The sequence below is a fragment of the Myodes glareolus genome, chromosome 19 (assembly GCF_982192425.1).
Source record: "Myodes glareolus chromosome 19, mMyoGla1.1, whole genome shotgun sequence".
Lineage (NCBI taxonomy): Eukaryota > Metazoa > Chordata > Mammalia > Rodentia > Cricetidae > Myodes > Myodes glareolus.
Genome location: NC_142044.1, coordinates 4,478,469 through 4,504,355, shown reverse-complemented (window position 1 = coordinate 4,504,355; position 25,887 = coordinate 4,478,469). Strand labels below are relative to the sequence as shown.

The window sequence follows — 25,887 nt, the reverse complement described above, 5'->3', positions numbered from 1 at the left end:
TCAGGTGTAGCTTGAGCATATGTGACCTCAAAGTCTGCCTGCACAGTGGTACCCTTCCTCTAACCAGGCCAATAGTGCCACTCCCTATGGGCCAAACATTCAAACACATGAGTCTTTGGGAACCACTCCTTTTCAAGCTACCACAAAGTCATCCCTGTAAACTGCCTTGAAACCCAGGTTCATCTTCCTGACATAATGACTTTTCAGTAAAAAAGAGCAGCTAGCAGTAGCTTAGAGGCTATAATTAGCAGGTGCTGAATCTCGCTAATAGAATAGTAACTACTGCAGAAACAAATGACTGCTGATATCTACTGTATATACTCGACTAGTTTTTACTTCTCTTTCACTTTTATTCATTCATTAACTTGGTGCTATGCCACTATCTTTATTAATTTTAATATGTTAAGAATGTATCCTGGCCAATTAGCCAAAAACCAGATTCCTTCTCAAATGTCCTCCCCTTCTCACCTCGTTTCTCTCTCTCCCTCCCCACTTCCTCGAACATGCTAGGATTGTTTTGTTTGTTTAAACAAATTTTACTGGATATGTTTAAGGTGTGGATCATGGTGTTGTAAAATATGCTTGCACACACATGCACACACTTGCATGCGAGCACACACACGTGTGTAAAGTTTTTCCCGTTAACAAATAAACATATATACTGTTCCATGTACTTGTCCTCCTGTGTGGCAAGAGCAGCTATAATGTACTAATTAGGTAACTGTTCTGAGTGCAGCACATTATTGTTAACATACCATTTATCTTATTTTGATTTTTTGTGATTTTATTAATGTATTTTTTTCTGACATAGCTCTTCTTTAAAGAAAAACTTTTCTAAACTCTTTAAGTGAAAAGCAACTGGAGTGTGTCTATCCTAGGTTGACTTGTCAAAGGACCTCCCTCACTGGAACAAGCTTAAGTCAGATGAGAAGTATTTTATCTCCCACATCTTAGCCTTTTTTGCAGCCAGTGATGGAATTGTCAATGAGAACTTGGTAAGATTTTATTTTATTGTTGTCCCTATTTTGTACTTGAATGACAATGTTAATAAGGTTACCATAGATCCTGCCTGAGGAAAGAAAGGTGCCTTGACAATAGATTAGGTGAAGCTTAACTTCTAGTTAAAAACATTGTGGTGTGTGTGCATGTCTGGGCAGAGGCCAAGGAGACATGGGCTGTCTTCCTCTGTTGCTCTCTGCCTTATTCCCTGAGAGAAAGTCTCTGCATTGAACTTGGAGCTCACCATTATTTGGCTAAATTGACTGTCCAGGGAACCCCAAGGATCCTCTGTCTCTGATACCTCTGCACTAGGGTTACAGGCTCATAGACACATGCCCAGATTTTCATGTGGGTGCTAGGAAATTCACACTAGGGTCTTCATGCTAATGTAGCAAGTATTCTTTCCCAGTAAAGGTGCCTCCCCAGACACCAAAAAGTTTAATTTCTGAGAATATTTTTCTCATGAAGTTTCAGAGGAAAAGGTAGTTGCTATCAAATGATTAGCAATATATTATGGAATCAAGCATAAATTTTACTAATTACAACTACATACAGTGTGAGGCTGAAGATGTTCCTGACCCTGGACAGCACTGGTAGCATTATAGAGGCCTTCAGTTTTAGCCTCAGTGATGTGAAACAAAATCCAAAATTTCACAGAATCCATAAACTTGATTTTTTCCTCCAATAACAAACTTGATAGAGAACATGCCCTTAATAGTCACCTGCAGCTCTGCGTATATCTAGGTTCTGCTCCTCATATAAAAAATGTGTTATGAAATGGTGCTGGCATAACTGGAAATCAACATGTAGAAGAATGGAAATAGATCCATATGTATCACCATGTACAAAACTCAAGTCCAAATGGATCAAAGACATCAACATAAAACCAACCACACTGAACCTCATAGAAGAGAAAGTGGAGTACACTTGAATGCACTGACACAGGAGATCACTTCCTAAATATAACCCCAGCAGCACAGACACTGAGAGAAACAATTAATGGAACTTCCTGAAACTGAGAAGCTTCTGTAAGCAAAGGACATGGTCAATAAGACAAAACAGCAGCCTACAGTATAAGAAAAAATCTTCACCAACCCTGCATTGAACAGAGGGCTGACCTCCAAAACATATAAAGAACTCAATAAATTGGTAATCAAAATACCACATCATCCAATAAGAAATGGGATACAGACCTAAACATAGAACTTTCAACAGATGAATCTAAAATGACTGAAAGATACTTAAGGAAATGTTCAACATCCTTAGCCATCAGAGAAATACAAATCAAAGCAACTCTGCGGACTCTAAGAGAGACTTACATAGATATAAGCTACATGGGAAGTAGAAAGTAGAAAAAGACAAGATCTCCTGAGTAAATTGGGAGCATGGGGACCTTGGGGGAGGGCTGAAGCGGGGAGGGGAGAGGCATGGAGGGAGGCAGAGAAAAATGTAGACCTTAGTAAATATCAAAATAAAAGGAGGGGGGAGAGAAGGAGGGAGGGAAGGAGGAAATGTGTGTGTGAGAGAGAGATAGAGAGAGAGAGAGAGAAACCTTTAGTACTGAAGACCCATCTTAGCTTATTCTCCCCAATTTTCTGACTGACAAGGAATAAAGAAAAAAAAAGCAACTCTGAGATTCCATCTTACACTTGTCAGAATGGCCAAGATCACAAACACTGATGACAACTTATGCTGGAGAGGTTGTGGGGCAAAGGGAACACTTTTCCATTGCTGGTAGGAGTACAAACTTGTACAACAGCTTTGGATATCCGTATGGCAATTTCTCAGAAAATTAGGAAACAACCCACTTTAAGACCCAACAATACCACTTTTGGGTATATACCCAAAAGTTGCTCAACTGTACCACAAGGACATGTGCTCAACTGTGTTCATAGCAGCATTATTTGTTATAGCCAGAACCTGGAAATAACCTAAATGCCCCTTGACTGAAGAATGGACAAGGAATATGTGGTACATTTACACAATGGAGTACTACACAGTGGAAAAAAATAATGACATCTTGAAATTTGTGGGCAAATGGATGGATCTAGAAAACATCATATTGAATGAGGTAACCCAGACCCAGAGAGACAAATTTCATATGTACTCACTCATAAGTGGCTTTTAGATATAAAGCAAAGACAAACCAGCCTACAATTCACATTCCCAGAGAACCTAAATAACGAGGACATTAAGAGAGACATACGTAGATTAATATACATGGGAAGTAGAAAAAGCCAAGATCTCCTGAGTAAATTGGGAGCATGGGGACCTTGGGAGAGGGTTGAAGGGGAGGGGAGAGGAAGGGAGGAGAGTGTTAAAATATATATAGCTCAATAAAAACAATTTTAAAAAAGAGGTCGTGTTCTGATCAGTCAGGAGAAATAGGTTTTTGTTAAGGAGAGTAGAAGTAGGAACATCCAGAATGAGCCAGAAGAACTTTAACGAATCCGTCCACTACTATTAGGGAAAAAGCTTTACAAAGCAAAATCACTGTTTTTGATAATTTTCTAAAATTGACTGTTCAATGGGCGGTGTAATTTTGTCCCATTGCAGGAACACAGTTCATGGAGTTGTAGGCAAAGTGCTCAGTGTAAAACACTTCAGCACCGTGTACGATGCTGCTTTAAACAACCCATAAAGACTGAGGATGGAGTGCTCACCCAGCTTGAGTAAGATGCTGGGTTTGATCCTCAGAACCACGAAACAATGAGAAAAGAGAAAAGAAAGAAAAACATTGATAAGTCTTTTGTGTCCTCTTTGTTGTATAAGTGACATCTTTCCCCCAATTTATTATTTATTGTATAAATTTTACTTACGAGTGTGTGTGTGTGTGTGTGTGTGTGTGTGTGTGTGTAAGTCAGAAGGCCTGGGGGAGCCAGTCTTTCCACCATGAGGTTGCAGATCATTAGGTTTGGCAGCAACTTTAGCTCCTGAGCCTTCTAATTGATCTCAAGATCAGTTAGATCATGTTTCCAAGGTTGGTCTTGAGATTCGTATCCTCCTGTCCAGCTTCCTGACTGCTGGAAAAGACAAAAGATTTTAAAATGAGAGTTCTGATGTCACGTTATGCTTGTAGTGTGTGACCAGCGTTTTGTGATAGGCCACTCAGCGGATCTCTCCATTCCCCATGTTTCTGTAGGTGGAACGGTTCAGTCAAGAGGTGCAGGTTCCAGAGGCTCGCTGTTTCTATGGCTTTCAAATTCTCATCGAGAACGTCCACTCAGAGATGTACAGTTTACTAATAGACACTTACATCCGGGATCCAAAGAAAAGGTATTACCGTGTGTGTGTCAGAGATCTACAGTTTACTAATAGACACTTACATCTGGGATCCAAAGAAAAGGCATTAACGTGTGTGTGTGGGATAGTTATTTATGAAGGTTTAGCTTTTTGCTTACTTTGAAAGTAGAATTTATTCCAAAACTACAGTATTAAATATTAGTCATGCATGGAAGATTGTGAGTGTAGTTTTCTGTTGCTCAATAATGTATTAAAGACCTGGCATAGAACCAGATAGATAATGAATACCATTTTAAACCCTTGTTTGTATTTATAAATTGAATATCTGCATTTCAATGATTTTTTTTAGATCCGTTTATATCCAAGCCATTAATCTGAGTTTTGCTTTTATTTCTGTATTCATAACTATGAACATGTAAAATATAGACAAACTCGATTTGGTAGTGCACCGTAAGAGTCACAGTCATTGTCTCTGATTATTAAACCTTAGTCCAGGTAACAAACAAATGAATAATTTTTCCTTGATGTCTTTTGTTTCTATAGGGAATTTTTGTTTAATGCAATTGAAACAATGCCGTATGTTAAGAAGAAGGCAGACTGGGCTCTGCGCTGGATAGCCGACAGAAAGTCGACGTTCGGTACGTAGCATTACCTGGAATGCCGTCAGGTTAGCGTGAGAGCGGAGTGCGGGGGCTTTAGTGCGCCAGCGCACTGGACTCTGTGTGATCATTACCTAGGAACTGGTGCTAAGTAAGCTGCTCCTTGTGCTTAGTACAGTAGAACCCGAGAAGGCAGGATCTCGGCAGCACACTGGCGAGTTAAAAAGTCAATGAAACCCAATCAAGAGAGTTGCAGTCACCGCCGGTTTGTGCTGGTTTAAAGTGTGCCAGGGATAGAGCAAGTCAACTCCTACCAGTCTTGGAAACAAAGATCTAGCTTCTGAAATGCAAGATTGGTATAGTCAACCAGGACAAGAAACAGTTTGCAGTACCAAGCGTAGCTTCCACTGGTAAGTTAAATGCAGACATACTTCTGGATAACTTTTTTTTTTTTTTTTTTTTTTTTTTTTTTTTTTTTTACTCTGTGTGTAGCTCAGAGTGGATGGCCTCTAACTCACCTGCACTCCTCCTCAGCCTTCTGAGCATGGGGACAAGCATGTGTCACTCAACCAAGCCTTACAATACTTTTACATTAATTTTTGTGTAGAGGGACAGAGGCATGTGTGTGCCATGATACGTACATGTGTGAACTGTGGAAGGATAGGAAGAGATTGGCTATGCAATTGGTAGCTCCCCTTTTTGAGTAGTGGCACTAGAAGTCAGCAGTATGGGGATGGTTTGCTGTGCAGCACACTTCCTGTTTCCGTAGCCAGCAGAGGACATGCAGTTCTGGGGATGGTTTGCTGTGCAGCACACTTCCTGTTTCCGTAGCCAGCAGAGCATATGCAGTATGGGGATGGTTTGCTGTGCGGCACACTTCCTGTTTCCGTAGCCAGCAGAGGACATGCAGTTCTGAGGGCCACCTGCACCCTAACACACTCAAAGGCAGCTCTTCCTTGTGCAGGACTTTGCCCAACCATTGTGGAGACTTCTTGGCAACTGCTACCCCAAGCAAGAACCAGGAGGGCAGCTGTTCTTTCCCTGCTTCTAAAATCTTACCGTCTATTGTTTTTAGCAAAAGAAAAACTTAAAAAAATAATCCTTTGAAAATATCCCTTTGTTTTAAAGTTTATGTGTTATGCTGTAAGAAGATTCAGTTCCTATAAAGCTAAGAATTTCTAATTATTTATCTGAGTTTTTTAAAGATTTATTTATTTATTATGTATACAGTATTTTCAGTATTCTGTCTGCATATGTGCCTGCTGGCCAGAAGAGGACGCCAGATTTCTTTACAGATGGTTGTGAGCCACCATGTGGTTGCTGGGAATTGAACTCAGGACCTTTGGAAGAGCAGGCAGTGCTCTTAGCTACTGAGCCACCTCTCCAGCCTTTATCTGTTGTCCAGTTTAAGATTGACAGATATATTAACTTTTAATATTTGTTTTGAAATTACATCCGTAACCTCAAAAACTAGTATTTATGCGTTCAGTGTCCTGCACTGTGGACTCTGTTGTAGGTAAAAAGTACAGCCCACTTTCCCTCCAAACACACTATAAGGCTTCTACCTCCACTGCGGTTTTCAGAATGAGTATCCTGCTTGTCTCTATTCACATATATTCTCAAAAGTTGATAAGATAGATCACCCTGCTCTTTGAGATTTACATATTTTTTCTGAAAATTAGAAATTATGGATTTCAGCATAAAAATTAGACATGTCTATAGAATGGTTTTAAATTTTAAAATTGTATTGTGTGTGTGTTATAATCCGATTTTAAATTTTAAAGTTGTTTTGTATGTGTGTGTGTGTGTGTGTGTGTGTTATAATCTGAAATACCCTAAAGACAGTGTCACAGCTGTGATGTCACTAAAGATATTTGGGAGTGAGTCTCTGCAGAGACCTTGTGATGTCACTAATGATATTTAGGAATGAGTCTCTGCAGAGACCTTGCCTGCAGTGAATGAACTTTTAAGTTGGCTCTTCTGTCTTTAACAGAACATTTTATCCTCGAGGTGAATTCATTGCCTTCAGCTGATTTTTTAAAATTATTCTGCAAGATTTTTGAAATGCTCACAGCTAATCTTTTAGCAACAATGGGCTGCTAACAAAAATATAAACCTTAGCAACCACTCCTCCCATTAGAGGAAGATGGTTATCATAGGTTTATCTCGTGCTTCCCTTTCTAGGGTCCACACATGTGTACATGTAGTGAGCTCACACACGTGTCTGCACTCACAGGCATGTGCTCTTTACAGGAAAATCACCTCTTTTTTATTTATTTGGTGTATGGAAATCCATTTTTTTTTTTGTGCAGACAAAACCAGACAAAAAAAACATGAAATCCATGCTTGCCACAGGGTTTGAAACAGACATGTCTTTCTCCTTTAGCAGGCAGAGTGGAAAACCTCTGCCCTGAAGACCTCTGTGGAGAGCGCTGTCTTGTTTGGCTCATTTCTTAGAAAGGCGGTTTAATGTGAAAACCCCCTGCATCTGTAGACTTGCGAATGTCTTTAGCGTCCAGTTGGAAAATGGAGCCTGTTTTGTCTCGTAGGGGAGAGAGTGGTGGCCTTTGCTGCCGTGGAAGGCGTTTTCTTCTCTGGGTCCTTTGCTGCTATCTTCTGGCTGAAGAAGAGAGGCCTCATGCCCGGACTCACTTTCTCAAATGAACTGATCAGCAGGGATGAAGTAAGGAAGGGGGTGTTCTTCCCTCGTGCTTGTGGTACACGTGCGGGTGTTTTTCCCTCGCGCTTGTGGTACACGTGCGGGTGTTCTTCCCTCGTGCTTGTGGTACACGTGCGGGTGTTCTTCCCTCGTGCTTGTGATACACGTGCGGGTGTTCTTCCCTCGCGCTTGTGATACACGTGCTCCTTTAGTTTTCTTTCCCCTGGAGATCGCGGAAAGAAAATAGAAACACACTTCTGCCTGGGCCTGCGAGACTGTGTTCCTTCCGCAGCCGCTATTCCTCCCTGGCCTCCATTTATCCTTAAACATGAATGTCGTAGATTCTTGCCTTGGTCTCCTTTGTCCTCATGGAATCTAAACGTTCACACGTCCTCCAGCCATCTCTGGACTCCAGGCACTCTTTCCCGAGTTCCAGGCCTACATTCATGTGCACGCCAGGTGTTTTCTTTGTAGCCTCCACGTGCTTCTCGAACAAGTATCTCAGAGAGCACGTCTCATTGTCTCCTCCCAAGCAGACTGATGGTTCCATCTTCTTGTCACAGCCTGATACCCTGGGAGCCACATCCAGTTCTAACCAAGTCTTGTCTCACCCTGCCTGACACACCTCATTTTTCTTCCCACCTTCTTTTATTTATTTTTTCACCTGTCGATCACTTTTTGCAAGGAGGCAACTCAGCATTCCCGATTCCGTGAGGTGAAACTGAGCACTGCTTCTCTCAGGAGTCGCTTGTTCTCACAAGTTCTCAGCATGCCTGCTTGCTTAGACGCTAAGCTTGTTAGCATGGACATTACCCTTATTCCAGTTTAGTCCCTGAAAGCTGCCCAGTTCATGTCTGCCCGCACTGACCCAGGCTCCTCAGCGTTCGTCTTCTGAGGAGCCTTCGCAGGTGACTTCTCTGAACTCTGTTTCTTTAGCTGTCAACTCCAACAGGGGCTGTTAGAGTGTGAGGAGACGGTGTGTGTGACAAGTATTTAAATTTTAAAGATTTCTTATTTATTTTATGCATTTGGATGTTCTGCCCACATGTATGTAGTTTACTGTGTGCAAACTGGTGCCCCTGCAGTTCAGGAGGTAATGTTGGAACCCCTGGACCTGGAATTTTTGATGGTCGTGAGCCACCCTGTGAGTGCTGGAAGTCAAACCTAGTTCTTTTGAAGAGCAGGTTCTCTTAACTCCTGTGCTGATTCTCCAGCCCTGTGAAAAGTGTTTTCTAAGTGTACAAATGCTTGATATAATTATATTCTTCTGCTTGATGCCTTTAACTTTCTAATAACTTAGACAATAAATGCCACAATTATCATAGAGAATTTAGCAGAAAGGTCAGCAAACTCAGAGGTAATGTTTACTTATTGTGTTCTTTTATAGACTTTTCTACATTTAAATCTCTGTTTCTCTTTCTCCAGTACCTCTGTGTGTGTATATCATATTTTTATAATTTGTAGCTGTTATTTTTTTTGCTCGTTAGAGACAGGATCTTACCATGTTGTTCTAACTTCACCACAGTGGCTGCGCCTTAATCTACTGCTATTTCAGACAGCAATTGCAACTCCACAGTCACCGGCCTGCTTTTCTGGCACTGGCTGTGTCGTTGCTGCTAACGGCAGTTTTAACTAAATCGCTCTCGTTCTGTTTATAAATAAGACTAGAGATCCAAAAGCTGGGGTGAAAACCTGTGAGCTCAGAGAGGCTGACAAATAACTAACTTTCCCTCCTTGGTGGCATCCCTTGGTGGGATCCATGTTCCCACCTTCCCCAAACCAGAAAAAAACCACACCGCTTCAAATCCCTCCTTACTACTTCCTCTCTCTCCCCCTCCCCTCCCCTCCCCCACTCTCTGAGGCCCTCTGGTACTCAATGATTACTTTCTGTCAGCTAATTGCTAACTCAGCTTCCTGACCCAAGGTTAACTGTATTTAATTAACGCACATGCAAACTCAGGGTTCATTGTGATCTAATATCCCCAACACTGTGTAGCCCAGGCTAACCTTGTATAGGACGTTTTCCTGCCTCCACCTTGAGTGTTGGGTTGCAGGTGTGAGTCAGCACAACATTCTTTCTCCAACTGGCCAGTGTTGAGTCCCTTTTTATACTATGTATTCTTTCAAAACAGTTTGTTAGGGTTGTAATAGTTTGGTGAGTAAATGTATCATTTACTCGATCCTAATTAGAAATTTGTTTCCTGAATTTTTGCTTTGCTTTTCTCTTTTTGAGATGGCATCTTATTTTGTAACCGTAGCTGTCCTGAAACTTGCTCTGTAGACCAGGCTGGCCTTAAACTCACAGAGATCTGCCTGCCTCTGCCTCCCACGTGCTGGGATTAAAGACACACATCACCATGCCAGGCTGTTTTGCTTTAATAAAGTGAAACTGCATATAAGCTTTGTCTTACCTTTTAATTTTTCTTAAATTCAATTATAAAGAAGAATTAGCAGGTCATTTATATTCGCTCAGGTTTCTTTCCAGACATTCTACAGCCGTTACCAGCTCCATTAGTCATGCATGACCAGGGCAGATCTGATGGATAAGCTGGCACTTCATTCTTGTGTTTATTCTCTCTGTTTATTGCTGGTGTTGAGCTCGTTCTCATAATTATATTGTGTATATTTTCTGTAGCCACCTCTTGTCCTTTATTCCAGTTGTGATGTTCATATTTTTCTTGCTTAGGTACTATTACTATTCTAAGGCCATTTATATTGCATTCTTTAATCTTCAAAGAAAGACTCAAATTTGCTATGGTTATTGACATTTTCCTAACACACAGTTATTAATTGACCTCTTTTATTATTATTGTTTTTGAGACAGGGATTCTCTCTGTAACCCAGGCTGTCCTGGAACTTGTTCTGCAGACCAGGCTGGCCGAGAACTCAGCGATTCCACCTGTCTCTGCCCTGTGAGTGTTGGGATTAAAAGAGTACACCACTATGCTTGGTTTGATTGGCCTCTTTTAACATTGTTTACTGAATTTGTGATAGATAGATAGATAGATAGATAGATAGATAGGATGAGTATAATATGCAATTTTAATTTCATTGTATTTATTTTAAATATTTTCTCAAATGATCCTTTGATTTGAAAGACATGTATTGCATGTATTTATTTGTGTGTGTGTGTGTGTGTGTGTGTGTGTGTGTGTGACTGTCTGTCTGTCTGCCTGCCTGCCTTGGTGGTACCTGCCATGGCACACATGTGGAAGTCAGAGGATACCACATTGTAGGAGTTGGCTCACCTTGTCATGTTGGTTCCAGGAACTGAACCCAAATCATCAGGTTTGGCAGCAGAGTCTTTACTCATGGAACCATCTTGCTAGCCCTGGTGATTTTAAAGACAGGTTTCTCATGTCTCTCAGGCTGGTCTTAGGCTCAATATTTAGCAGAGGATGACCTTGATCCCTGACAGCTAGAATCAGGGACATGAGCCCCCATACCAGTTTTTCCTGTGCTGAGGAATGAGATCAGGGCCTTAAGCTTGTGAAACAAGCACTCTGCCATTGAGCTATTCCCCAGTCCTCTTCCTTTTGTCTTGAGATTCGGCCTTACCAAGTTGCCTAGATTAACACTGAACACATTCTGTAGACCAGACAGGCCTTGATCTTCGATTCTCCTGCCTCAACTTCTCTAGTGTCTGAGATTACAAGCCTGTACTTCAGTGGGATTGGTAGAATACATCTCAAAATGTTCATTTTACAATGTCCTTCTAACGTTATTCCCATTTATCCTTCCAGAGTAGTTTTTGGATTAAGAAGTACCAGGATTTTGATTGGAGTTATTCATTTACCGCTCTGACAGCTGTGCTTGTCGGTGGTGTGCTGGTCTCTGCAGTCCTTCGCTAGCTGCCAGTGCTGAGCAGCCTTTAGCATCTCCCATGCTGCCTTTGCTAATCCAGGCATCGCCCTGAGTCAACTCGGTGGGGAAAAAATAGTACAATTCCCATGATTATCTTTTCAAAGGGTATGAGTTTTATTTGTTTATTCAGATGGTTTTACCAAAGAATGATTAGGTTGGTATTCCTTGAAATACAGTCTTTGACATGAAGTTCTTTTCTGAATGGTTGGTCTTTTGTTGTGTTACTTAGCAAGACCTAAGTCGTTCTGAATTGTACCCTCTTATAGTGAGTGTTTCTTTCCCGTCCTTGGTCCCTTACAAATTTCTTTCTTTCTTTGTAGTTTAAAAATATTAATGGACCCTACCTTGGCAATATGTTTTAAGAGTTAATACTGTTGGGATATCTGTTGTCTTCCTGTCTGTGGCCTTGTTTCTCTTTCTGTTTTGGATTTGTGGAAACTGCCTGTTCTGGGGATTTGAAGCTCTGATTTGGAGTCCTGAGAGCTGGCTAACCTCATCCATCTGTTCTGCCGCTACTTCAGGTTTTATAGTCATTGATCTGCAGGATCATTTTGTGCTCGAGGCCGTTCCTGTGTTTATTTTCCTGGTCGAGTTATTTCCTGTGGCTTCAGGTGGCTGCACCCTGCTTTTCCATTTGCATCGCACCAAGTTCTCTTTTCTCTAGTGCTGTTACACTACAAACGCTGTCTTTCCGGGGTCTCTCTGTAAGTGCTCCTGCATTAGCTACTTTCTCCATTGCTGTGAGAAAATCCCTGACAAAAAGCAACGAAGGAAGGGAGGGAGGGAGGGTAGGTAGGCTTACTTGGGTCATAGGTCAAGGGGTGCGGTCCATCACAGCAGGGAAGGCAGAGGCAGCACCGGTTATGAAGCAGAGAGTGCAGGGTGTTGGTGTCTAACTCACTGCCTGCTTTTTATTCAGTGTAGGACCCCAGTCTGTGGAATGGTACAGAATGGCACCACCTACAGTAGGGATGGATCTTCCCACTTTATTAGCCTAATACAGAAAAATCACAGATGTCTCAGAGGTGTGTTTCTATGGTGATTCTCAGTCCCATCAAATTGGCAACCATGATTTATCACCACAACTAATTACTGTTCTTCAATCACTCTTTAAATTTTTTACATTTAAAAATTAATTAGTTTTCAGCGGGATGATGTTGGCGCAGGCCCTTAATCCCAGTGCTCTGGAAATAGAGGCAGGCTGATCTCTGTGAGTTCAAGGCCAACCTGATTTACAAGACCGAGTCCAGGACAGGCTCCAAAACTACAAAGAAACCCTGTCTCGGAAAAAAAAAAATCAGTTTTCTTGTTGTCGTGTCTTACATTGTTTCCTTTCCAAAATGTTTTTGTTACAAATTTTTTGGTTTGTAAATTAGTATTAATATAATAATGTAAAATGTTAAAAAAAGTAAGATTTACTATGGTTAAAAGTTTCAATTATAAGTTATGGTCTTGGCGTTCAATGCAGTTTGGAGGAAAGAGGAAACTCCCTGTCCATACTTCACACAGCACGTTGACACATTGTACAAGTTTTTAATGGAAGTTCTTTGACAACAATGCTTGTCCTCTGTTTTAGGGGCTTCACTGTGACTTTGCTTGCCTGATGTTTCAGTACTTGGTAAATAAGCCTTCAGAAAAAAGGGTCAGGGAGATCATTGTCGATGCCGTTAAAATTGAGCAGGTAAGCACGGGAGCTTAACGTAGTCATTAGCACATCCGGTTATCATGTGGCTGCTCATGTGATATATTTTATATTTAGTTTATTTGCTCTATTTTTATTTAGTTTTATGTGCATGCATGTTTTGCCTGCATGTCTTTCTGTGCTCTGCATGCTTGCCTGCTGCCTACAGAGTCCAGCAAAGGAGAACAGATCTCCTGGAAATGGAGCTGTGTGTGGTTGTGACCTGCGGGTGCTGGAATGAAAGCCTGGTCCTCCAGAAGAGCAGCCAGTGCTTCAAGTGGAGCTGTCTTTCCAGTCCCTGCAGTTTGCCTTTAAAATTTGTTTTGAAATGGTGCCTCACACTGTGTGGGCTAGCCTTGAATTCCTGGACTAATGCAGTCCTCTGCCTCACCCTCCTGCTACTGTGTGGGCTAGCCTTGAACTCCTGGACTAATACAGTCCTCTGCCTCACCCTCCTGCCACTGTGTGGGCTAGCCTTGAACTCCTGGACTAATGCAGTTCTTCTGCCTCACCCTCCTGGCACTGTGCCACTGTGTCCAGAAGCATTTGACAATTGTAACTTGTAATTCGTACGTCAATATCATGTAGTTCAATATGACAGTGTCTTGGTCGCTTTTCCATTGCTGTGAAAAAATACCAATTTATAAAAGAAAAACAGTTAATCTGGGACTCAAGGTTGTAGAGTCCATGACTATCATGGTGGGGAGCACAGCTGTAGGCAGGTGTGGTGCTGGAGCAGTAGCCGAGAGCTTACATCCTTATCTTAAGTAGAAGGCAGAAATCTATCTGGAATGATGTGCGTTTTTAAAACCTCAAAGCCCACCCCCAGTGACACGCCTTCTCCAAAAAGGCCACACCTCCTAGTCCTTCCCAAAGAGTTCCACCAACTGGGGACCAAGTATGAAAATATATGATCCTCTGGGGTTGTTCTTATTCAAACCACTGACATATGATGTGTTGAAATTGTTACCTCAATTTATAATTTGATTAAAAGTCAGTCTTTATTATATATCAGGATTTTCTGTGTATCTTGTTTATTTCAGTGCTGTATTTTTGCTTTAAATTCACTTGCTCAAATTTAATTTATTTAAACTATATATTTATATAATCATACAAAGTTATATAGATATATAATTAAAATTATATTTAATTTTAAATATGATCACATAGAAAACATTTTAATTATTATAGCTTCTTAGTTTTATATTTTTAACTATGAGAGAGGGATGGTAATTTTTGTTTTATAGTTTGAATATGTAGCAGGCTGCCCAGCTGAAGCACAAGCCAAACATTCACAAAGTGAATAGGAAGTGAATTAGAGTAAAACTTAATTTATGGTGTGTGAAGCTTGGTGCCTGGAAGCTGCTTGATAGTCTACTTAATGCACTTTTACCACTCCAAAGAGCTAACTCAAAAATGAGATTTACTCTACTTGCTTTTGAACAGCGTGTAGGTTATAGGCAGGGTTTTCATGCTGTTAGGAGAAATGTGTTTGTATTTTGGCATCTCTGTACCATTTTGAGGATGAGTTTCATGGTTAATATGCTTTTACTTTCCCTTTGTTAACACTTAATCACTGTCTTCAAATATAGTTGGATTTCAGTATATCTCCCAACCTCCAAACCGTGTCTGTCTAGTTCCACACTCTCTGGTATTAATGTCCTTTTCCTGCCTCCCGTTTGCAGCCCTGCTTCCCATGGTGGCATCTCTGAAGCTTTGTCCGGGTAACTTCAGGACAGGGCATCACCATCTCCTTGTTGAGGAAATCCAGGAGTCAGCTCCTATAACACTGCTTTAAAAGACCCAGTAATTTGCTATTTTCTATTTAATTTTGGTCCCCTGAGAAGCTGAAATCATATAATTAGTAATATCCCAGACATTTGTAAACAGATGACCATCGTTCGTTGTGTTAATTTACCCTGGCACACCCACCTCGAGCAAAGCAGTGTCTAGGATGTGGATAAAGCTAAACTCCTCTGCGCGTTGACTCCTCCAGGAGAACGTATTCTTGGTTCAGAAGGTGCAGTCTCTCCCAGCAAGGAAGGTTCCAGCAAGAGCTCAAAGCTCCCCTCCTTCCAGTGTTGGCAGACCAGAAAGTAGAGTTGGGATGGGAAGAAGGCCCTCAGAGTTCACACCTGGTGACCCATGACCTTTCTAAACAGTGGTACCGGGAAGGGACCAGGTGTTCAAATACATGAGCCTGTAGAGGACATTTCAGATTCAAACCATCATGCTCCATATTTTGGAATGTATACTTATTGTTACGTGTTTGAATCTTATTCTGATTTTGTTTGTGTTTCAGGAGTTTTTGACAGAAGCCTTGCCTGTTGGCCTTATTGGAATGAACTGTGTTCTGATGAAACAGTATATTGAGTTTGTAGCTGACAGATTACTTGTAGAACTTGGCTTCTCTAAGGTAACTAAAGTTTTTAAAATCATGTTAACTACCTCTCTTGGTGACTGTTGTGTCACTGTGAAGACACCATGACCAAGGCAGCTTATGAAAGAAAGCACATAATGGGGGTGGGGGGGTGGCTGGCTTATGGCTTTAGAGGGCTCGTCCATGAAGCACAGTGGAAGGAAGACAGGCATGGCACCAAAGCAGACGCTGAGAGCGTACATCCCGGTCCACAGACAGGGGGCAGAAAGAGAGCACCCCTCCCTCAGGGACACACCTCTTCCTGCAGGGCCACACCTTCTCATCCTTCCTTGGTAGCCCGCCAGCCTGGAACCGAACACTGGAATATAGGAGCCCCTGGGTTCCATTCTCATGCAGACCACACACCACCAACAGGGTTGCAGGCCAGTGGGGCCTCTCACGTTTGGTCTCCTGAAAGCACACATAACACGCTAGTCTCCTTTAAACACGTGGCAAGCTGGATGTGTGATATCCGCCCATAATTCTGGCATTCTAAGGCAGAAGGATTCAAGTTTGTGGACAACCTGGGCCACGTGGCCCATTTCTGACAGACAAGAAAATAAAATGTGTTGGACACAGACTTGTTCTGTAAGAAAAAAAATGGTTTCTCAAGATCCTTTGAAACTTAAAATGAAGTTGATGACAGCCGTCAGAAGCCCTCAGCACCTTAGAGGTGCAGCGTGGTCCTGCAGGTGTCTGGGTAGTGGGGGAACTGACCTGGTTTCTCTTATCTTTGCCCTTGTTGTGGAGTGTAATTGGGATTCTTCAAAATCTCTAATGACATTTCTTTTCTTTCCAGGTTTTCCAGGCAGAAAACCCCTTTGATTTTATGGAAAACATTTCTTTGGAAGGGAAAACGAATTTCTTTGAGAAACGAGTTTCTGAGTACCAGCGGTTCGCAGTCATGGCAGAAACCACAGACAATGTCTTCACCTTGGATGCAGACTTTTAAATCTCTCCCCATTTAAAAATACCACAGAAGCCAGATATGGTGGCACATGCCTTTAATCCCAACACTCAAGGGAGGCCAAGGCAGATGGAGTTTGGGGACTGTCAGAGCTACGTATGGAGATCTGTCTCAGAACCCAAATCACAGCAGCAAGAGCAAACTAACAAACAAAAGCACGTAGAAACCTGTTGTTGGTAAAAAGCAATTTATTTTTCTATTCTTTTGAGACTTTGAGTATTTCCTTTAAGGGAATGAGAGTTTGAATAGAAGGAAATCAAGAACTAAATTATAAACAGTTGATTTATCGAAATGCACTTCAGTTTATTTATACAGTGAGGGGGCGTGACTTTTTCTTTATTTGTTAACACATAAGATGACATTAAGAGCATGGATTGAGGAGTCATATATGAATTTGACATCCTGCCCTTACTTTGTGTGACCTTGGCAGCTCAGTCAATCACTGTAAACTTCAGGGCAATGATCTGTAAACTTGTATGATAGTAAGTCCCCAGTTCATGGAGGTCACAGAAGAACAGATACACAAAGATAAGTTTCCCCCCACTACCTCGATGACCAGATAATACCAACAATGCGACTGTGATTCTAGGTTAGATGGAGATTTAGAGTCCATTAGGGCCTTGTGTTTTAACGATTGCAGGAAGAATGTAAGAATATGAAACCTTAGAGAAGTCGCGATTCTCATCAGCCCCTTTGCTTGTCATAACTGCTTAGGGCGGAAGGCTTATGGAGCAGAGTCCATGCGTTGCCATGGTTGTGGGCCTTAGAAGAAAAGCGATTCTCCTTCAGGAATTAAAAAACCAACTGTTGTAGGTGCAGCCCTGGAATATTTACCAGGATAGATGGGCACTTCCCAAAGTCATATTCTCAGAGCTGGTAGATCTTGCGATGTTTTGTGATAGACTTCATCTGTATCTTTATACTTTAAATCTCTCTACAATGTTATGAAGGGGTGTTCTTTTAGTGGGACTGTGTATGCTGTGTAGCTAGATGATAAGGGAGATGGAAGGGCCAGGAGCCAGGCCTCCTGGGCAGTGTGCCCTCTTCATTTTCAGGATCACCCAGAGGAAGCCTGAGCCCCATCAAGCCCTGTTCCTACTCAGTGAAGTGCCTGCTGCCCAAACATGAGTGCCCAAGTCTAGATCCCCGGCAACTCCATAGAAACCATAGCAGCATATGCTCATATGCCACACACTTGTACGTGCACACACAGAGAGAGTGCACACATGTGCACACACAGTGCACACACATGGGGTACAAAGTTCTGGAAACCGAAATTCAGAGATTTCTCTTTATGTAAGTTTTGTTCCATGTGTTCTATAACCACTGATTGATTAAACTAGGAATTCTAAATGAATGCAAGAGAGGCGGCATAGTTCCACTGTTAGAGGGACTTTCAGAAATGAAGTGTTTGGGTTATAGTCAGATTGGTTTTCTTTCTGTGTGCTTCCCACTGGTCATATGATGCCCTTCTAAGCCTGACAGCACCTGTTACTAAAACATGGAGAGAGGGGTAAGGGTCAGAGAGCTGAAAAACATAGCCCCGATTCCAGCCACTGTCCTTACACTGTGAGATTCTGAGGCTGTCTCATCCTTTAAATTTCATCCATTGTGATATGTTTTGCCTGTTCCTTTGTTAAAGTATCACATACTACCATAGCATTACTACTTAACGGTACTTCAGAGTATCAAAGAGCTTGGAGTGTTCGGGTAGCGTGTTTTAAAATACTTACCTTATAAAGCCATCTAAAGCTATAATCATCTCAGACCGAAAGAAAACAGTTCAACTGTGTATCTCCCCGAGGTTTAAGTCCAGATCTTCTGTGTGAGTCACGCCGGTGCCTTCGTGTGATGCCTATTCACAGCAGCAATAAGCAAAGCTTATTATCGAAAAAAAGTCTTAATATCGAAAAACTAAATTTTAATACATGATTATGTTGCTCCATTCAGTATTCTGCACCCATCAGTCCCCCAACTTGCACATTTATTTATTACGCCTATTTTGGTTCTTAGATACGGAAGAATCATGAAGTTACAGGATGTCTTTTCAGTGTCTCATGGGTCAAGAAAGTTTAACTTTATGGCTTTCTCTTTTTTCCAGCACATGTGTTTCAGAGAAATTCAGTTTATCATACAACTGATCATAAACAACTTTGTCATAACAATAGTTCCACTGCATGCTTCAGCATGTAGGCACACGGTGTGGAGAGGCTTTGGATCAGTTTATTTCAGTGCTTTCTGCAGGACTGAATTTCAGTAATAAACAGTTACTTTGTGATGTAATCCACTCCCAGCCATGCCGTTATTTGAAGATGTTACAGTGTTTCATTTTAAAATAATCCAGATTCTACTTCTGTCACCACTTTATTGTATTTTGTTTTCCTTCTTTTAGTTGGAGTGTCATCAAGCAGTCTGGCCTGGATTGCACTCTGAGCCTCCTGCTCCAGCCTCCCAAATAGGCATTATAGGCTGTGTGCCACCATGCCCAGGTACAACTTTATTTTTTGTGCATAAAGAAGATGTGCATGTTCAAAAAATAATTTAATATTAAGATTATGTATTTTATATTTAAATATATTTATGTCATTCTCATCGATTCTCCAGATTTACTTTTTACAGCTAAGCTAAGAGCTCAATGTCATGTCAGTGATAAAGAAACTTTTGGTGGGCTGCACCAAAGCCAAATTAGCTTTAGGATCGAGTGTCATGTTTTGAACTAATTGAGAGTTGGAAGTCAGCTCAGGCAGAACCTGGGGTGCAGAACTCAGAAGTGAGATTGTAATTCTCGTCCCTTCTTTAAATGATCTGCTCCTTTGTAAACTGCCCTGGGTCTGCAGGAGAATCTGATATTCCTGAAGGCCTAGTAGGAGAAGTCGCTCTTCAAATTTGTGACTTAATTATGTGAAAGAAAACATGTAAACCAGGAAGATAACTTTTTTTTGTAAAGAAAAGTAAGTTCACAATATTTTAAACATGTATTTAACTATTTTACAACTTTGCTTTGACTTTTCTAAGTGTCTGATCATTTAAACAAAATCTCAGCATTTGCCATGTGTGTAAGAAGCTTTATGAGACATGGTGTTCCTAAATATATTTTATTAAAATACATTATGGTCAATCAAACCGACCCTGCATGTAGAGACTCAGGACTTTTTTCCACTAAAAAAGTTACCAGTTTTGTAAAGTTTGTTGAAATAAACTGTATCATTATATCATTTTGTGTGTGTTTTTTATGGGTAAGGCCATTTTTTATTCGTGCAGACTACCTCAGTCTCAACCAAGGGGAGTGCACTGTCTCCTGTGTGCGCAGGTCAGTGCACGTCACACAGCCTGTTCAGTGTCTCCTGTGTGCGCAGGTCAGTGCACGTCACACAGCCTGTTCAATGTCTCCTGTGTGCGCAGGTCAGTGCACGTCACACAGCCTGTTCAGTGTCTCCTGTGTGCGCAGGTCAGTGCACGTCACACAGCCTGTTCAGTGTCTCCTGTGTGCGCAGGTCAGTGCTCGTCACACAGCCTGTTCAGTGTCTCCTGTGTGCGCAGGTCAGTGCTCGTCACACAGCCTGTTCAGTGTCTCCAGCCACCACAGTGTACACTGACCGTGGCCCTCAGCCCTCTCACTTGCTGCTCCCACACCCCTGCCTTCTGTTGCTCTCATTTCTTTTCTCCTAGCTGAGAGTCTCTGTTGTGACCCACTTGGCAAACCTCTCTCTCCAAAAACATCTACATTATGATTCATAACAGTAGCAAAATGGCAGTTATGAAGTAGCATCAAAACCAGTTTTTATGGTTGGGGTCAGCACAGCTTGAGGACTGCATGACAGGGTCACAGCCTGCATCAGCACATTAATGAGAACACCCTGAACTCTGTTTCTCCATATCGTATCAAGTGTAGGAAAATCCAACAAGCCCCCAACACCAGTGGGACGATCCTAGTTTCCTGTGTCTGCACACCAGTGGTCAAACGCTGTAAAGGAAAGGTCATACAACGGGGTTGGTGAGATGGGCAAGAGATGGGAGTGCTTACTGTGCAAACCTGGTGACTGAGCCCGATCCCTGGAACCTACATAAAGGTGGGAGGGAAGGTCTGACTCCAGACGGCTGCCCTCTGACCTCCACAGATTCCCCGCACCCCCATGCTCTCACACACTGGCTTGTGGCATGGAAATGTCTGGTGTCTCTTACACCTGTCTAATGTATTGGCTGGACAGAGGACTAAGTTAAGTTAAAGAAAAAAAATTAGGACCAGGGAATTGAGAGGGGTGTATCTGACCTGTTTAAGGTGGATCCTTCTAGCTCAAAGTGCTGTACAAGGGTCTGGGTCACCAGCCACCACACAGAGTCTACAGTGTGCTGCATGGGAGCTGGGTGGCCCCAATTGACAGCAGGACCAGGGCCAACATGGTAACACCTAATCCAGAGTGGTTTACAGAAGCAAACAACACGGGGTGAGGGAACCCCCGTCAAAGCGAGCAGTGTCATGGCAGACGGCAGCAGACAAGACTGCGCTGAAGGAGTAAACAGGCAGTACCTCTCCTGATTTCCTGGCTCAGTGCACACACACTCGGGCACCAACACTGCCACTAGTGTCGCCGTAGAGAAAGCTCTGCCTTCGAATCAAGTCAGGCACCAACTGCCTTAATAACCCTCGCTCACTTTCAACTGTGCCTGACCCAGGGTCTGATTGGTCACAATCCTCAAATTTAGCCAATCAGACTTGCCAGGTAGGATGGGCTCTTCTCAGTGTCCAGGTTTAAGTCATGTGATCTGTGCCTCCTAGGTGCTGAGAAAGTGTTCGCTCTCTATCTGGGTCAGAACCTGGGAGCACCGCGTTAAATAGGCTTGGCGTGTTCAGTGCCTTGTTTCCGGGGAATGCGCTTACCCATGCTGCCTCCCTCTCCCCATTGTCTTCTGGCCACAGAAGAGCCCAGGAAAGCATTTCTTCCCTTCCCAGACCCCATCACACAAGAAACAGCCTGACTTTCTGAAGGTGGAAGTTCGGGTTTGCCTCCAGCTTTTAACTCTCTTCCTCAAGGGACAAGGCAGTGGAGAAACTGTTCACACTGGGTGGTCTCTGTCAGCTGCTGGAGTCAGGGATCAACAGGACTGCAGATACTCATGGCTTCAAGGAGCTGATGGTCTAAAAGGACAAGTGCTCTCCCTTATGGACCCAGAGTGTGTACTGTCCTTTTCCTGAGAGCCCCCTTCTCTCCCTTAATGCCTGCACCCAATCTATGTTAAAAACATTTCTTCGTGAATTCCAAATTTACATCATAAATAGTCATGGCTTATACTTCATTTTGATAACCAATGTCCTGAAGTGTTGGAACCATTTGGAGTCCTGGCCTCCAGCTGCTCTTCCCTGCTAGAGATCTTTACTTTCCTTCTGATTTGAGTTACTAAAGGCTGTGTCAAAGTTGTTTACCAGCTCTGCTTCACGAGCACATGTTGGTTGCCTTGGCCTTGAGGATCAGAGGATAAGGTTTTCACCTGTTGGCCCACCTGACTGTTGGATATATAAGCCTCCGTGGTGCTATTCAATAAAGGGCTTCTTACCAGTGACTAGACTGTGTGTCTCTGTCTGTGCTGTCTCTGTGTGTCTTTATGTGTTTCAATCTCCAGCCCCTTGCCCGAGGCTCACGTACTGTATGGTAGCGCATAGAGCACAGTTGGGCGTTGGGCGCTACACTGAAGATGAAAATATTTTTTTCTTCTCTGAGTCTTTATCCACTCTTTGCATTGAGTATGTGATTAATCATTTTAATTCTGAAATTTCTGTTTTCTCAGACTTGGAAACTTTCCCTAATTACTCCATGGTATCTCCTGTTCATTTTGAAAGTACTGTTAATTGAACAAGTCCTTAAATTATCTGTTTCACATTCTAGATTTCCTCAGTATTAGTTCCAGCCCTTCAATTTTGGTTTTATTCTTTTATCCTATTTTTTCAAAGATTTATTCATTTATTATGTATACAACATTTCTTCCATGTGTGTCTGCAGGCCAGAAGAGGGCACCAGATCTCATACAGATGGATGTGAGCTACCATATGGATGCTGGGAATTGAACTCAGGACCTCTGGAAGAGCAGCCACTGCTCTGAACCTCTGAGCCATCTCTCCAGCCCCCTTTTATCCTATTTTAAAATGTTATTTTATAGTGTAGTGGTTTAGATAGAAATGGTCCCATAGACTCATAGATTTGAATGCTTGGTCACTGGGGAGTGGCACTATTAGAAGGTGTGGCCTTGTTGGAGGAAGTGTGTCATTAGGCTTGTGCTGTGGGGTTTCAAATGTTCAAGTCAGGCCCAGTGCCTCTCTCTTCCTGTTGCCTGCAGATCCAGATGTAGAACTCTCTGCTCCCTCTCCAGCAAACACCATGTCTGCCTGTGTGCCGGCTTGCTTTCTGCCAAGATGACAACGAACTAAACGTGTGAACCAGGACGGCAGGTTGAAGCCTTCAGATCCATCTGTGTCCATCAGAGCACAAAGTGAGTTAGAGTACTGCATTTTGGCCCAGGCTTTTGTTATCTATTGTGCCAAGTCCCACACTACAATCCCTCCATTTCTCAGCCTTCTTTGCTTCTCTTCATTTCTTGTCTTTTAACCAGCATGTTTGCCAGCATTGATGGGGACTCAGATTTCATGAAAAAGTCACATATGGTAGTACCTACTGGTCATCACAGCAGGATGCTGGGCGTTTGAGTCGCTGGTCTATAGAGCTACACTCTGTCTCAAAAGTTTCATGTAGGCTTCTCTTTAGCAAGACATCCTTTTTATTTTTGTGGGAGGTGTGTGTGTGTGTGTGTGTGTGTGTAATTAGCATGTGCTGTGTAATATGTAATCACATTAATATTAACAATTAAGGTCAGAAGGAAACAACTTGTGTTTGCCATCAGTCAGCTAGAAGGGAAATTGGGATATTTTGGCACAGGCAACAAAGCCTGCTATAGTTTGTGAATTCATTACTCAGTAAAGACATTGTGGAAAGACAAAAAAAGGTGGATCCTTCAGTTAGCCCCGTGGAAATCACAAGAATTCTTTGGGTTTGTGAAAACAGAAGTTTCTGGCATATACACTGTATAAAGAGCAGCGTATTGATGTCAGAATGACCGTGACAGATATTTTTGCACAGTGGAAAGTATTTTTAAGACTAAGGAAAGCAGTGTGTGAGAGAAATTTGATAACTTGTATTTATCCTCACACCTTTATAACTTGCAGGTCTTGTATTTGTATTTTACTGAAATTTGTTTGGTGAGGCTGTCCTTTTAAACTGACAAAAACCTCTCATCTGTTAAACTGCACCAGAGATCTTTGAGAAGGATAAAATTTTACTTGAGTTACTGATTAAAAAATGACAGAGAACTTACTTGGTTGGCACCTAGAGCTACTCCTCAGGGTCCTTCACGGACCACTATAGTGGTAAAAGTAAAACGCTGCAGGTTCTAATTGCTGGAATCAAGATAAACCGGCACAGGATAGGCATGCCCAGAGGCTCATCTCGCGGGTGAGCCTAGATTCCGTCAGGCTGACAACGCTAACCAACCGTCCTACTTGACTGACTCCTGGAATCTCAAGGGCTCACAGTGTCCCTGCCACAGGTTACTGAGAGTAGAGACAGCATCAGCCTTCCCGTCTCTGAGTAGACAGGCACATTAAATCTCTATTCCAGTCATATTTTATGTGCACATTAAAGTTCATTCTCATCCCGGGGACTCAGGGTAACCCTGGGCCACAGGACTCTTAGATTTCCTAACTGTTCTAGATTGTCCACGGCCTTGGCCTTCTTCAATGGCAACTTATTGCGCCTTTCTCTTATAATTATTTTGGCACATGATGTAATGATTTTGTACCTGATCCACTTTAGGGTCGGGACCTATAGTTTTTGGACTTCCATTGTCCTGGGTTGTCGCTCAGCAGTTGAAAGTTTTCTTAGCGCCCAAGAGGGACAGCGGAGGTGGCGGACACCCTGTGTTGCCCTGGTGACGTTTATGTGATGGACAGGATGGGTTTCAAGGTGAAGCTGCTGTTGTGTCAGCGAATGGCAGTTACTCACCACACGTTTGTGAAATACATGCTTCGTATAATTTCCTAACCGTTTTAGGGAGAGGTGGTTTTTGTACCTGGTGCCTGGCATGCTGGGGTTGCTGGAGATAAAATCAAGACCTGTTTTTCCAGGTCTTGAACCACACACAACAAGCAAAATGCATAAAATACTGCCTTCATTTTCAGTTTCGGAGCTGTCGTGCCTTAAAGTGGCAAAACCAGAATTCCGGGTTGGTTCTGAGTTTTCCTCAGAGCGCCCCAATCCAGAGGGCACTGCGCTGGTGGGTAGCCCCTTCCAAGGGTGGCCAGCCTCAATGTGGCTGGTGAGAGCTGGGTTATGCGGGAGCCTGCCAGGCTTCAGGGAAGCTTGCCGAGGTGAGAGTATCCTGCCAGCTGCTGGCAAGCAGAGCTGCTGCAGGCAGTGGGGATTTGGTGTCATGTGGCTGATGAAGAACTTATTGACCCAATTCCACCCAGTTCTCCGAAAGCGAAGAATAATTCCAGCATCTTGTTGGCTGTGAGTTGCCAGCCTCGGGGTGCCTGGGAAGGGGTTAGGGAGAGCCAGGAGGCAGAGGTTGGTGGGACTTTCTGCCTTCTCTGGGGCCCGGAGGAGAACAAAGAGTAGAGAGGGAAATGGGGTGACAAGTCTCCTTCCTCCCAACCTGCTCCACTTGGCTGTTCCGAGGGTCCAGGTTCCCCCACCTGTTTCACATGGGGGAGTCACCTGCTCCCAGCACCCGTGGGGACTGTGTTGTTTAGCGCTGTGTTCCTGGCTTCCACGTGGTGACGCTCTTGAACCACGAATCCCTCCGCTGGGAGGGTGGCTCTCTCACTGCAGGGACTCAGGAAGCACCTTTCTTCCCAGGAAGAGTCTGTCTCCAGAGGCACCACCAGGCATCTGGACACAAAGATCTGTGAGCTCGACCCCTCTCCCTTCAGGACAGATTTCCAGAAGGAGGCGCTGGGGAATGACAGCCCTGGTCGGCTGGATGTTCAGAGACCGAAGTCCAGGGGACAATGGCAGAGATGTGAGGAAGCCTGTATTTCGGTTCAGACTAAAGGAGTCTGTTTCCATAAACGGATCCCAAGTGACTACAGAAAGGCTGATAAGAAGCCACGAACCCTCCCTGTGAGGTGTTAGGGCACCTGGAGTTGTCACAGAGTCCCTGGGACTTCAATGTTTGCTCAGCCACCAGCTGGGCAGGAGGGCAGGGGTCAGAGACTATAGGAGGACAGCAGTTAGCCTCCCCTCCCCCACTCCTGGAGAAGCCCACCGAGAGGGGCGAGGTCTAACTGCAGTCAGTGGGGTGCGCTGGTGCGTTTTTTTTGGTCCTGGACACCTAAAGGTCCCTAGTGTGAAGTCAAGCCAACTGCGGGTGGGTGGGTATAGCAGTACTTAAAATAGCTCTTAGCATACA

General features: G+C 43.0%; 1 protein-coding gene across 3 annotated transcripts in view; it reads left to right on the top strand.

Annotated features, from left to right (window-relative positions):
- Rrm2b (ribonucleotide reductase regulatory TP53 inducible subunit M2B) overlaps nt 1–19,646 on the top strand; it is a 33,696-nt gene extending 14,050 nt beyond the window's left edge. For 2 of the 3 annotated variants that reach the window (XM_048457309.3, XM_048457307.3), the window contains exons 3-9: nt 879–995; nt 4,142–4,275; nt 4,786–4,880; nt 7,391–7,524; nt 12,941–13,045; nt 15,348–15,461; nt 16,264–19,646. In XM_048457309.3, the coding sequence (XP_048313266.1) occupies nt 879–995; nt 4,142–4,275; nt 4,786–4,880; nt 7,391–7,524; nt 12,941–13,045; nt 15,348–15,461; nt 16,264–16,416 (852 nt within the window). In that variant the 3' untranslated portion in view covers nt 16,417–19,646. The remainder of the gene's footprint in view (nt 1–878; nt 996–4,141; nt 4,276–4,785; nt 4,881–7,390; nt 7,525–12,940; nt 13,046–15,347; nt 15,462–16,263) is intronic. The other variant, XM_048457310.3, reaches the window with a different exon arrangement.
- Nucleotides 19,647–25,887: the final 6,241 nt, after the last annotated feature.